Genomic DNA, 12,301 nt, shown 5'->3' on the forward strand with positions numbered 1-12,301 from the left:
TGGCATGGTCTGCACAAGAGAGTATTTGTATTGCATTTTGACCCTCCGTTAAGGGAACTTAAGTTTGGTATGGTCACACCTAATTTTCCTCTGGCATTTCCTGTTTCCTGCGTTCTATTAATTCAAATGTGTTTCTAAGAACTAGAGGGGAAGTCTGAATCAAAGCAATAATAATCATTTCACATTGCAACATTGCTTGTTCAATATGCTTGCTTCACACTTAATCCAATACTTAGTCCAATTGTACTTTAGTACCAATTTAGCTAAAATTCTGCAAGTAATATATATATATATATATATATATATATATATATATATATATATATATATATATATATATATATATATATATATATATATATATTGTTCCCCTAAAGTCCACACATGTATATATATATGTATGATACACAATTTAATCAACTTTTGATGCCTATCCATTAGCAGTTAAAGGTTAATTATGTTATACTAGATTCATCCAAATGTCAAGAAACGTTCACATGAAAAGCTAAATCTGACATGCTTCTAAAAGTTGCAAATTCAAACTAGAGTCCCGCTGAAACCTACAAATTCAAGAATCACTAAATTACGCACATTTGTTCAAGCTCTTACAATAGACCTGCAGGTGTTAAATAAATAAACATGATTGCATTAAAGCTCTGGGGTCGTGTGTGGACTTTAGGGGGACAGCCCAGGCGGGTGTGGTTATATTTATTAACAGCACACTGTGGTGTCTGAGACCCATTCTGCACTCTCACGCTCGAGACGCGAGCCTTGCCTTCAAGCTCAAGAGGGTATTGGTCGCTACAATAATGAATTCTCTCTTAAAATACTTACTAATACTTCTGGGACTGATCTCAGTGATCATCAACATCGTGTTGATATGCTTAAATTCAAATAGGCTTCCAAAATGTATGTCCCAGCAGCGGCAAGAGTCCCTACAAGTGACACACTCTGATAAAAGTCTGGTTTTTGCGGATCTTACAGCAGAGGAGTACAAGTCTGTTCGCGACTACATGTGGGCCGAAGAAGAATTAAAGATCTCCCATTCGTTAACGGCAAAGACTTCGGAGAATTTCCTATTTTTAATTGACCTCCTGCTCCCGAGGAAGGAAGATGTGCTGCGCTACTTGGACTCCAGCGGACCGAAGCCCGCACGCGAAGCGAGCGTCGTTGTGTTCTATGGCGAGCACGGTTACCTGAAGGAGTACGTGGTGGGACCGTTATCTGGTCGACTGCAGCATCGTGATGTGACTCAGGAGAAGTACAATACTTCGCAGTTACCCTTCACAGCCCGCACGGTGACAATCGGAGAGTATGTGCAGCTCTTCACGCTCCTCAATCAAGTTTTCAAAAAACTTGAAAAACCTCTGAGTGAAAGTTTTGGTTATATCCCCCAAAAAAGGCAGCTGCTGCCGTTTGAAGGCATGCCGAGGGGCATCAAAGCTGGTGACCGTAAGACCTGGATCTCTTTTTTCCGCGATTACAGTGGCATGTACATCCATCCCGTGGGCTTCGAGATGCTGATCAATCACGAAAGCAGCAACTCGTCCAAATGGACTGTTGACAGGTTGTTGTACAACGGTCAATACTTTAACACCATTAATGAATTTATGTCAAAATACGAAGCTGGTGGTTTAAAAAAGATAGTCTACAAAGAAATCCCAAATCACGCTTCGCTGAAGCCAAGGAAGAAGCCTTCTGGTTTAGGACCACAGCAGTATTACCTTAAAGGGAAACGTTTCAGCGTTAAAAACAACCAGGTGATTTATCTGGACTGGAGCTTCGCGTTTGGCTTGAGCTCTCTGACTGGGATGCGAGTGTTTGATGTTCGGTTTAAAGGAGAAAGGATTGCGTACGAGCTCAGCGTGCAGGAGGCGATGTCTGTCTACGGCTCTGTCACGCCTGGGATGATCCTCACGAAGTTCCTGGACTCAAGTATCGGGATCGGTCGCTTCGCTCACGAGCTCGTGCGTGGGGTCGACTGTCCGTACGCTGCCACCTATGTAGACACGTACCGCTATATTGACACCAACGTCGCGCAGCGTTTCAGAAACTCCATCTGTGTTTTTGAACATGACATTGGGCGACCTCTGCGGCGACACTTCTCCGATTTCTTTCATAACGGGTATGGCGGGATGGCAAACAGCGCTCTGGTGTTCCGCACTATCACTGCTATAGGGAACTATGATTACATATGGGACTTTATATTCTATCAAAGCGGCTCCGTGGAAGCGAGAGTTCACGCCACTGGCTACATATCATCCTCCTTCACGGATGATGGGAATCTGCAGTACGGCCACCAGGTTGCAGAGAATGTCCTTGGAAATATCCACACCCATTTTATCAATTTTAAAGTCGACCTGGATATTGTAGGTAAGAGCTAAAATTAACAAGCACATTTATGCTACTGAAGTTATAGTAGGCCTAATTACTTTTATTTACAGTCACTTTTAATTACATTTGATCAATGCATGGACATATCAGCTGAACATTTCCATTAAATAAATAAACTTAGATGCTGGCATGTTGTGACATCTTGTATGGGAACATTTGTAATATTTATAGACTTTTCAGCAAAATTTTCACTAAAACAATTCAGAAAACCATAGAAAAAAGAAAAAGAAAAACAGACCATTAATAAAGATACATGTGACAGCTTGCCAGACTGTTGCTCCATTGAGAAGAGTCAGCTGACGTATAAGTCCCAGAAATGTCACCCACACTCCTTCTGGCTTGCAGGTATTAAAAAAATATATACATATACATTAAGTAAGGATATTAATGCTGTTTGTTCATCAGTATTTAGAAATAATTTTTCATATTATCAAAATGATACTCATAAGTAATTTTATGGACAAATAGCTATCCCTTTAAGAATTTCATAAGGTTTTTTTCTTCTGTGGATTCCTTTCATTTTGTTCACACTGAAAACTATCTCGACTCGCATAGAACTGACAAACTCCCAAGTTAAATTCCATCAGCTTGCAAATAATAGCATGGGAAATGAAAAACTTTTAAAAGTCACAAATCAGTTTTACAAAATGTTCTTTCTTTTTATAAAGGTGTGAAGAATATATTTCAGACTAAAGACATGGTGTATAAGGAAGTGCCATTACCTTGGATGCCCTCAGAGAAAGCAAAGATACCACAACTGGTGGAGAAGCAAATCAAGACAGAACAAGAAGCAGCGATGCGTCATGGTGCCAAAACCCCCCGTTACCTTCATATAGCCAGTAATCAGACTAATCGCTGGGGCCACCATCGCTCTTACAGGCTTCAGGTGGTGAGCTTTGCTGGAGATCACCTCCCTGAAAGTGAGTCCACAGAGAGGTCAATGTCCTGGGCTCGGTGAGTGTTTTGAGTCATGCACACAACGCTGAGAGGAAGTATGTTTCAGATGAAATTATTTATTGCTTTAGCTTCTCTCCCATTTGCTTTTTTTCTTTCTTCTAGGTATAAAGTTGCTATAACCAAGCATAAAGATGCAGAGCAGACTAGTAGCAGTCTGTACAGTCAGAATTACATGTGGTCTCCATTTGTTGACTTCAGCAAATATATCGAAGATAATGAGACGATCGTCAATGAGGTATTAATGGACCATTTAATCAGAATGTTTTTATTTATCAGATGCTTTTATTGAATGCAAATAATACCTTAAACCTCACTATGTCTTCTAAAGGATTTGGTAGCGTGGGTGACCGCAGGTTTCCTACACATTCCGCATGCAGAAGACATCCCCAACACGGTTACTGTAGGCAATGGGGGCGGCGTCATCCTTAGGCCGCATAACTATTTCAATGAAGATCCATCCATCAACTCACCTGATGGAGTGTATTTTGGGCCAGGCTCTGAGAGTGACTGTCAGTACAATAAAATGGCGTGTCTGGAAAAGGATCAATGCAGTTCCACACTGGAGCCGTTCACTTACCACGGCTTTGAAGGTGTTATGAAGTTTGAATAGGGATCTTAATTCAGATTGTAATCTATGTATGCTGTTACAGTCTTGTTAGAAACGTTTGCAGTATATTACATAATACATCCTCACTCACTGATAGTTATCTTGACAGGCAGTTTCCTGCTTTTAAAGCTTTTTATGTAAATATTATGAAGTTTGTAGCAAAATGATTGTGTGATGTGATTAGTTCAGACTATTAAACTAGCATATTATTTAGGTTATACCCTGCCTTTCTTTATGCAGTGTATTTTTTGTGAAGGCCATTTTTATTATACTGTGTAAACTCTATCTAAAGAGAGATTTAGGAAAACTGAAATAGACTGATAAAACACTTCACCTAATGCACTCTTATTTTTATGGAAATGTTCATCCATGCAATAAAATGTGAAGGGTGACCACAGTGTAGTTTATTTTTTGTTGTCATTTTTTCATGCTTTCATTTTTAAATGGCATAATTGTATTCAAGGTTTGTATAACATGCTAATAATAAGCTTGTTGTCTGCTGTTTTAAATGCTCAAGCTCTTTAAATTCTAAAGGATTCTGATTGGCTGTCAATATTTCTGTGGTAATAAAAAAATTAATATTTTTTTTTTTCATAATCGTCATCCTTTCCTATAAAAATGCATGTTACCGATGAGAAAATGCAGAAACTCTAACCTGATCCAAATGTTTTTATAATGGACGAAAGTTTCTGAGGCAGTGTGTAAACGTGACTGACATTCAATCAATGGTCATATTATTTTTTTTATGATGCAAAAAATCTCGTACTCTAGGGATAGGCGATACAACTTATTTTGTTTTCAATAAGATACCGATATTTTTCAAGACAGTATTGTCAATACGATACTTCTGAACTAAACTTTTAAATTATGCAATGTATAATATTATTAAATTACAAAGAGTAAAATGGGTAATGATAACCACTTCACTTTGTTTAAAACCCTTTTATAACATTCAATATGCCTTAATTGTAACTTAATTAGGTTATATTTTTTATTTACACATGGTTCAAATGTGTTTTTTGTTTAAACATAATACGAATCTACAAATACTACAATTGAACTATGGTCACTTAGTAAAACCATGGTTAGTTTTCGTAAGGGACTGCCAGTGACAAGCTGTTGCATGCATAAAATGCAACTTTTTTTTTTTTTGACATTGTATGATTTATATTGACATTACAGAATAGATGATCAATATTATCTTTGAACGTTCAAAGGCTGCCATTCCCAAAAGCTTTAATGTTTTCTTATGATACTTTTGGGAAACGCAGCCCTGCTTGAACACTGTCAGAAGTGAGTGAACGCTCGTGATGGATTGGTCCTGTCTTGCAACATTTGTGTGTTTTCAGATGACTACACAATTATTTGCTAACATAGATTATTCGTCCAATTTAATGCATTATTTTCTTTTTGTTAAATAAACAAAATCACTGGTAAATAAAACTTCTCTTAGTATCTGTACGTTTTGTTTGAGTATTGATACTTTCGATACTCGCATTAGTATCCATATATTGATACTTCAGATCGATACGCCCATCCCTAGTGTGGAATGACCTTTAGAATGATTATGAAAACTTTATAGGATAGTGATCATCCTTTGTGTGAATGGCATAATGACATATAATAAACATATCAGACAAAAAAAAAAAGATTTATTTTATGTTTTTGTCTTTTGTTATCAGTATGAATCACCAGCCTGGACATTCAGCAGTATGTCCAAGAAATAAATATAAGCACTCAATGTCCATAATTCAAGCATAGAAATGACAGTTACATGTTACATATGGTTTAAACAATTATTATTATTATTTTTTTTACAAGCAGTCAATCACACCAGAGCAACCTGCGTTCTTAATCTGTATGCTGTTATTTGTTGTGTGGAACACAAAGACATTTAAATAACCTTCAAGCAGATGTTTTTCATTTAAAAGTTCCAATAAGATTTAAAATAATAATAATAAATTAATAAAATTTCAAAAACATTAACACTGAAACTTGGTCAAATGAGTCCATATGATTCATGCACCACATTCCAAATCCTCTGAATATGACCGCTTTAAAGGACTGAAATTAGTTGTTATATACTGAAAATCTTTACCTTTTGCTGATTAAGAGCAACTTTCAAATCATCATGACAAGGCAGATTTTTTTCAGGACACTGAGAATTTGACACTTGACCATGGCTATCATCAAGCTCTACAAGTTCATGTAAAATCATTTAATAGTGCATCCTGTTTCTATCCTTGGAGTAATTATCAGGCCTGTTACACATCCTCCATCCTTGTAGGAGTTCAGCTTTATTGAATCAAAGCCTAATACTATTCCTTATTAGCCAGCAGACACATGCAAAACACAGGCCTGGTTTTACAGCTGAACAGATAAGGAATCCAAACCTCTTAACAGCTCTGAAGGAGGACTATAAATTATGAGAACTGACATTGTGCTCTAAACTTCTTCAAGGATTGATGATTGTTTGTCTCCCATCTCGTTTTCTCCCTTTCTGTGTCTCAAACAGACACCCTTCCTCCACATATACACATCCATACATATACAGCTATTCTGTCAAGATGTCAGCAGTCAATGATTTCCAGATGGTACACTTGGAGAACAGTCATGCCAGAAATGTCCATGTTATCTAAGTTTATACATACTACCTTCCTCTCATGAGATACTATATGTGAGAGACTGGCTATAGACCAATGGCTTTTTCTTTTCTACTCTCTTTTTGTTTTTTGTTTTTTTAATAGTACTGACCACAAAAAAAAAATTATTGCACATTTCGACCATTCTAACCAAAATAGAAAGCAACATGCAAAAATCTCAAACCATTTTTGTGGCTGAGAAACACTGTTATTTAATGAATAGCATACATTTAAAGGAGCACTCCACTTTAAGAAAAAATAAATAGAACAGGCTTATTTTCCAACTCCCCTAGAGTTAAACAGTTGAGTTTTACCATTTTCTAATCTATTCAGCCAATCTTCGGGTCTGGCAATATCACTTTTAGCTTAGCTTAGCATAGATCATTGAACCTGATTAGACCGTTAGCATCTCGTATAATAGTCCCAGCTAGGTAACTTTCAATAAGCCTATTTTCCATCGGTCTTAGTACATGACGTAACTACAGATGAGTGAAATGTCAAATAGGTAAAATATAGAAAGTCTTTAATCTATGCCAAGCTAAGCTAGAAGTTTTATCGCCAGACCCAGAGATCGGCTGAATGTATTCAAAAACAGTAAAATTCAACTGTTTAACTCTAGGGGAGTTGGAAAATGAGCCTATTTTCAAAAAAAGTGTAGTGTTCCTTTAAAACCACATGAAAAACTTGCCCTGATAAAGTGTGACAACTTGCCCTGAAATGTCCAACACAATTTGTGTATAGTTAACAGTGTTGCCACAGTTACTTTGAAAAAGTAACTTAGTTACTTTACAGATTACTTGATTTTAAAAGTAACTAAGTTATTTTACAAGTTACTTTGTTAGTTACATTCAGCAGCTGCCAACAACATAAAAATGACAACCGGTTTTGCCAACACTCACTTTATTGGACATATATTTTTAACAGTAACATCAACAATCTATCTCCTGACAATTAAAGTTGAACTTAAAAACTATTTCCTGAAAATACATGTTTTTACAAAAAATAAAGGCAGTCTTTCTTGACTTCACTTAACATAAATGTTTTAATAAAAAATAAAGTCAGTCTTTTCTTGACAAATACACCACTATTAATAAAAAATATTAGATTTCTCTCCATCACTGCATACTCCTCCATGTAATAAGAAAAAGCTGTTCTGTGAGGCAGCGCAGCACTGACAGTGGTAGGGATCTTTTTTATTATGGCACGAAACAAGGGCGTATCAACCGTATTTAATGGCAGAGAGTTTTCAAGCTGGGATTTCTGTCAAGAACTAACTTCTTCCTCTGTCCCCCACTTACTGGTTTTGCACCGAAGTCCAACTTTTGTTGTTTGAGTGGTTGGGGATCTCCTGCTCTCTGCTCCTCATCACCTGCTGTGACCGTTGTTCTGAAATATTCGGTTTCAGAGATTTTCGGTGACGCTGGGCGGAGCATACGTGAATATTAATGAGTTTCCTGTTTCGCGTTAAAGCGACTCTGAAAATACTAGTATGTTGTGACTGAAACCTAAACGATTTTCAAAAAGGTTGCTCAATCATTAAAAAAATGTTTTTAATTACAAAAGTAAAAGCTGAATGTTTTTTTTAATGCACACATGAACTTGAATATAAACATTCTTAATCTCTGTATTTTTTATTTATTTGGCCCAAAATTTGAAATTTTGTAGATAAAATGCACTATATAATTAAAATAAATGTAAAAAAATGTATTTATACACTTTATTTGTGTCTTTAATCATATGCTGCATTGTGGTGCTCTTGAAAATCAATTTGACTCAAATTCTACTGGTCAAGTTTTGAAATCCACAGCCTTGCAGTACTTTAACAATGTTTTGCTTATTTTCTACAAACTTATAACAATTAAAATGTTTTGTAGTTTAATAACAAATGGCTATATCAAAACATACAGTAATTTGTATATTTTCATTTCAAAGATAAAAGTAGATTGCTTTTGCTGAATAAAGACTTCAACTGATTCTGTGTTAAAAGTTTTATTAGCAGATATGGTGAAGGCATTACATAAATGACATTTAGTACGCACCTGTATAAATATAAAATACATGTTGAAAAAAAAACCCTGAAAGCACAAGAGTTTACTTGTATATGCGTTTAGGTATAGGACTACTGATCAACCCAAGCAAGCACATGTTATAAGATTTCTGTTGTAAATCAATTATTAAATACATTATTCAAGTAAATTCCTATATGAACAACAAATGGCAAAAAGAGATTTAAACTCCATGAACAAACTCAATGAAATCAGTCTAAATTTTGGGAGAAGAAACATGTTTATGCCCACTGCAGAATAAGCATTCAAGAATAACCAACATGTTTTTAATATTAGTAGAATATCCACCTACATGATCTTTCTTACAAAACCCTTTATCCATGAAACTTGTTTTATTAGGTTGTGCTTGGTTTGATTACTTTTGGTTATCTTGATTTCAAAAGTGTGTATTTCAGGAATAAAATGAAGTAAAACTTTAAAACTGGTTAAATACAACATTTGTATCAAATAGTAGGCTATACAATTTGTTTTATTATTATTTTGCATATGATTTAAGTATTAGCCTACACTAAATTACACATTCTGTTGGTCATCATCCACCATCCCTTGCATCAGATAAAAAACCAAAAGTTAATTCTGAGAATGTTCACCCATGTCTTCATGTGTGCAATAGTGGCTCATATAACTTGAGAAAACGTAAGTCTCCCCCAATAGAAGAGCTTCTGCAACTAGGAAAAAAATGACAGGCAGAAGTGCAAGTATCAAACTCTGCTGATTTGTAAACAGATATATAAATTACAAACAAACTGCATTTTTAAGGAGAAAAAAAAAGTTAAATAGTTGTTACTTCATAAGAGTCTTTTCATCGTTCTTTATTTCTCACCTTACAGTTTTACAAAACAGTGAGCAAGTTTGTGCCGCCATATGATACACAACTTCAAAAGACATACTTATCAAATGACATGCTTTTAATAGCTAAACAGAGGAATATGAGAAAATATTTAACATCTGCTGGCCCATTTACTTGTAGCGTATTCCAACGATGGGCTGCCTCTGGCAAATCAGTGGCCGTAATCGTCAAGTAAACATTTAAAACAGCAAACAATTAATAACATTTAGTGACATTAGACATTAGACATTGACAGCGAATAACTTTACATCTGAGGCGTTTAAAGACTCCGTTTGTCCATTATTTATTTCTAAAGATACACGACAATGTATAAAGGGCTCCATTACCTTCTATGTTACATTATGGCCCTGTATAAACAGTTTTTTTAAAAATAGGCTAACGATTGCGTCATAACCACTCGACTCTCTGTCGCATTACCGTACAGACAGGAGGAGAAGCTCACAGGCAATAAACTTAATATGGCGTACTGGCGTTACATTTTAAAATACTATACAAAATAATTAATCAGAATACTTACTCCTGCTCACTCACGCCAAAGAACTCCCCGCTCAAGATCACCGTCTCTGCAAGATTAACGATGCCAGTTTGCACGCACAGCCACTTAGAAGATTTACATCTGTCACACAGGTTGCTGACGTCGTCAAGCTTCGTTTGAGTCTGCGCGTCAGAAACGGAAGTGCTAAAAAACGCTAAAAATGGCCTTCACTTGTCTCAATTGAGTTCCAATGGGGTCGCTGTGTCCATTTCTTTTACTGTCTATGATATTTCAGAACACCGTGCAGTGCAGCTTGAATATTTTTTCAAATTCAACGTAGTGTTTTTGTAGCTAGATAACACTTTGTTGCCGCCAGCACAGAGTGTACAACAGACCTTAATGCTGTCATCTTTAGCTGATACAAACTCAAAATAGTGACTGTTCCATCTAGAAAACGCACATTTCTCGCCTCCCTCCAATGTTTACGTTTGTGTCGCTTCATGGTACGTACACGTGACGTAAACTTCGTGCATGCTGAAAACGTGACTTGTCGCATACGTGACTTCACTACCCGAGATGCAAGAATAAATAAATATATATTTTTATTAAGGAAAGGAAAACTTTAATCTGATTACTGGTTTGGAAATAGTAATGCGTTAGATTATTCGTTACTGAAAAAAGTGGTCAGATTAGAATAACGCGTTACTAAGTAACGCGTTACTGGCATCACTGATAGTTAATATAGGCCTACAGCTCTTGTAATAAACACCCTGTGTGACAACTAGCCCCATCTCCCCTATAAGGTAAAAGAATTTATGACTGTGCTAGCCCTACACGTGCTGTGATCTCTCAGATTTAAACAATGTGTTTCACATGTCATTTCAAACAGTTACTAACAATAACACAACAGTTTATATCCACAAACAGACGAACTGATGTTCTGAACAAACAAAGCAAGGCTATTTAATTAGAGTATCTGCTGTGTTTGTTACTTGCTGGAGTGAGCTTAAAGTGGACTGTCAGAGTGATGAACAAGTTGTTGCTGACAAAGAACAGACAGATCTATCGATATACTGAGAGACCTGAAGAAAACAAATGTCAGCACATCATGGGTCTGCAATGGTCTTCATACATGAAATATTCAAAAATTCTAAATATTCTGTTTGGATTAACTTTTATGCACTAACCAATGCCATCACCAACATGTTTAACAGAACACACTGATCGGACAAAACCCAACAAATGTCTCCATTGCTGTTTGTCTTTCAGTGCATTGTGAAATATGACCCTGGATCGCAAAACCAGTCTTAAGTCACTGGTGTATATTTGCAGCAATAGCCAAAATAAATAAATAAACATGGGTAAAAATGATACATTTTTCTTTTATTCCAAAAATCATTAGGATATTGAATAAAGATCATGTTCCATTAAGATATTTTGTAAATTTCCTACTGTAAATATATCAAAACTTAATTTTTTATTATTAATATGCATTGCTAAAAACTTTGTTTGGACAAATTTAAAGCCAGTTTTCTCAATATTTTCATTCTTTGGCACCCTCAGATTCAAGATTTTCAATAGTTGTATCTCGACCAAATATTGTCTGATACATCAATCAAAAGCTAATTTATTCTGCTTTCAGATGATGTATAAATCTCAGTTTCGAAAAAATGACACTTACTTAAAACTTAAGTTTTGTGGTCGAGGGTCACAAATGGCCTTTAGTGGACATCTTCACATAATTCTCAGTCAATGAACTCTATCAGTCTGTTTTTAAACTATAAACACTGTCACAGAAAAAAAGAAAAAGATGTTTATTTTAGAAAAACAATGTAGGAGTGCATAGGAAGTTGCAAATGAATACTTTGGCACTGTACATTTTTGTACGTTTTATTTGAAGATTTTATCCTGCACCCTATGCAAACTTTACTTGCAGCTTATGAATATGATTGCAGTACAGTTCAAATGTGTTTCACAGGGCACAGAATCAACTTATCAAGCTCTGCCGTGTTTCCCAGGCTGTATAGTTTCACAGGAGGGATGATAAGTGGTTGTGTATCATGTACTGCAAGAATTCCAAGAAATCCCAGAAACGGGTTGTATCTTCTGGCTTGTGCATAAAATTCCATAGGTTCCAAGAGTTACACAAGCTCTACAGCTGCTCCTTTAACAATCTCAGCACTCCCACTGGGAATACACATCACGATTTCCAAATGTGGCCTGCATACTTAGACGCTGCAGTTCAGCGGTGAACCACAAAGACTGGGTATTTAAAGACAACCCCAAAGTGATAAAACTTAGGTCCTATGT

General features: G+C 36.0%; 1 protein-coding gene across 1 annotated transcript; it reads left to right on the forward strand.

Moving 5' to 3' along the window:
• Positions 1 to 731: 731 nt before the first annotated feature.
• On the forward strand, positions 732 to 4,541 carry aoc2 (amine oxidase copper containing 2). The gene is made up of 4 exons (XM_052552797.1): positions 732 to 2,373; positions 3,063 to 3,348; positions 3,454 to 3,586; positions 3,680 to 4,541. The coding sequence occupies exons 1-4, from the start codon at positions 810 to 812 to the stop codon at positions 3,959 to 3,961; spliced, it is 2,265 nt and encodes a 754-aa protein (XP_052408757.1). The 5' UTR covers positions 732 to 809; the 3' UTR covers positions 3,962 to 4,541.
• Positions 4,542 to 12,301: the final 7,760 nt, after the last annotated feature.

The sequence above is a fragment of the Carassius gibelio genome, chromosome B3 (assembly GCF_023724105.1).
Source record: "Carassius gibelio isolate Cgi1373 ecotype wild population from Czech Republic chromosome B3, carGib1.2-hapl.c, whole genome shotgun sequence".
Classification (NCBI taxonomy): Eukaryota; Metazoa; Chordata; class Actinopteri; order Cypriniformes; family Cyprinidae; genus Carassius; species Carassius gibelio.

Bases quoted from the DNA above. Each gene is read 5' to 3' on its own strand.
- aoc2 (XM_052552797.1), top strand. From the start codon at position 810: ATGAATTCTCTCTTAAAATACTTACTAATACTTCTGGGACTGATCTCA. The intron at 3,349-3,453 runs GTGAGTGTTTTG...TCTTTCTTCTAG, and splicing joins AGGTCAATGTCCTGGGCTCG to GTATAAAGTTGCTATAACCA. The intron at 3,587-3,679 runs GTATTAATGGAC...TGTCTTCTAAAG, and splicing joins ATGAGACGATCGTCAATGAG to GATTTGGTAGCGTGGGTGAC.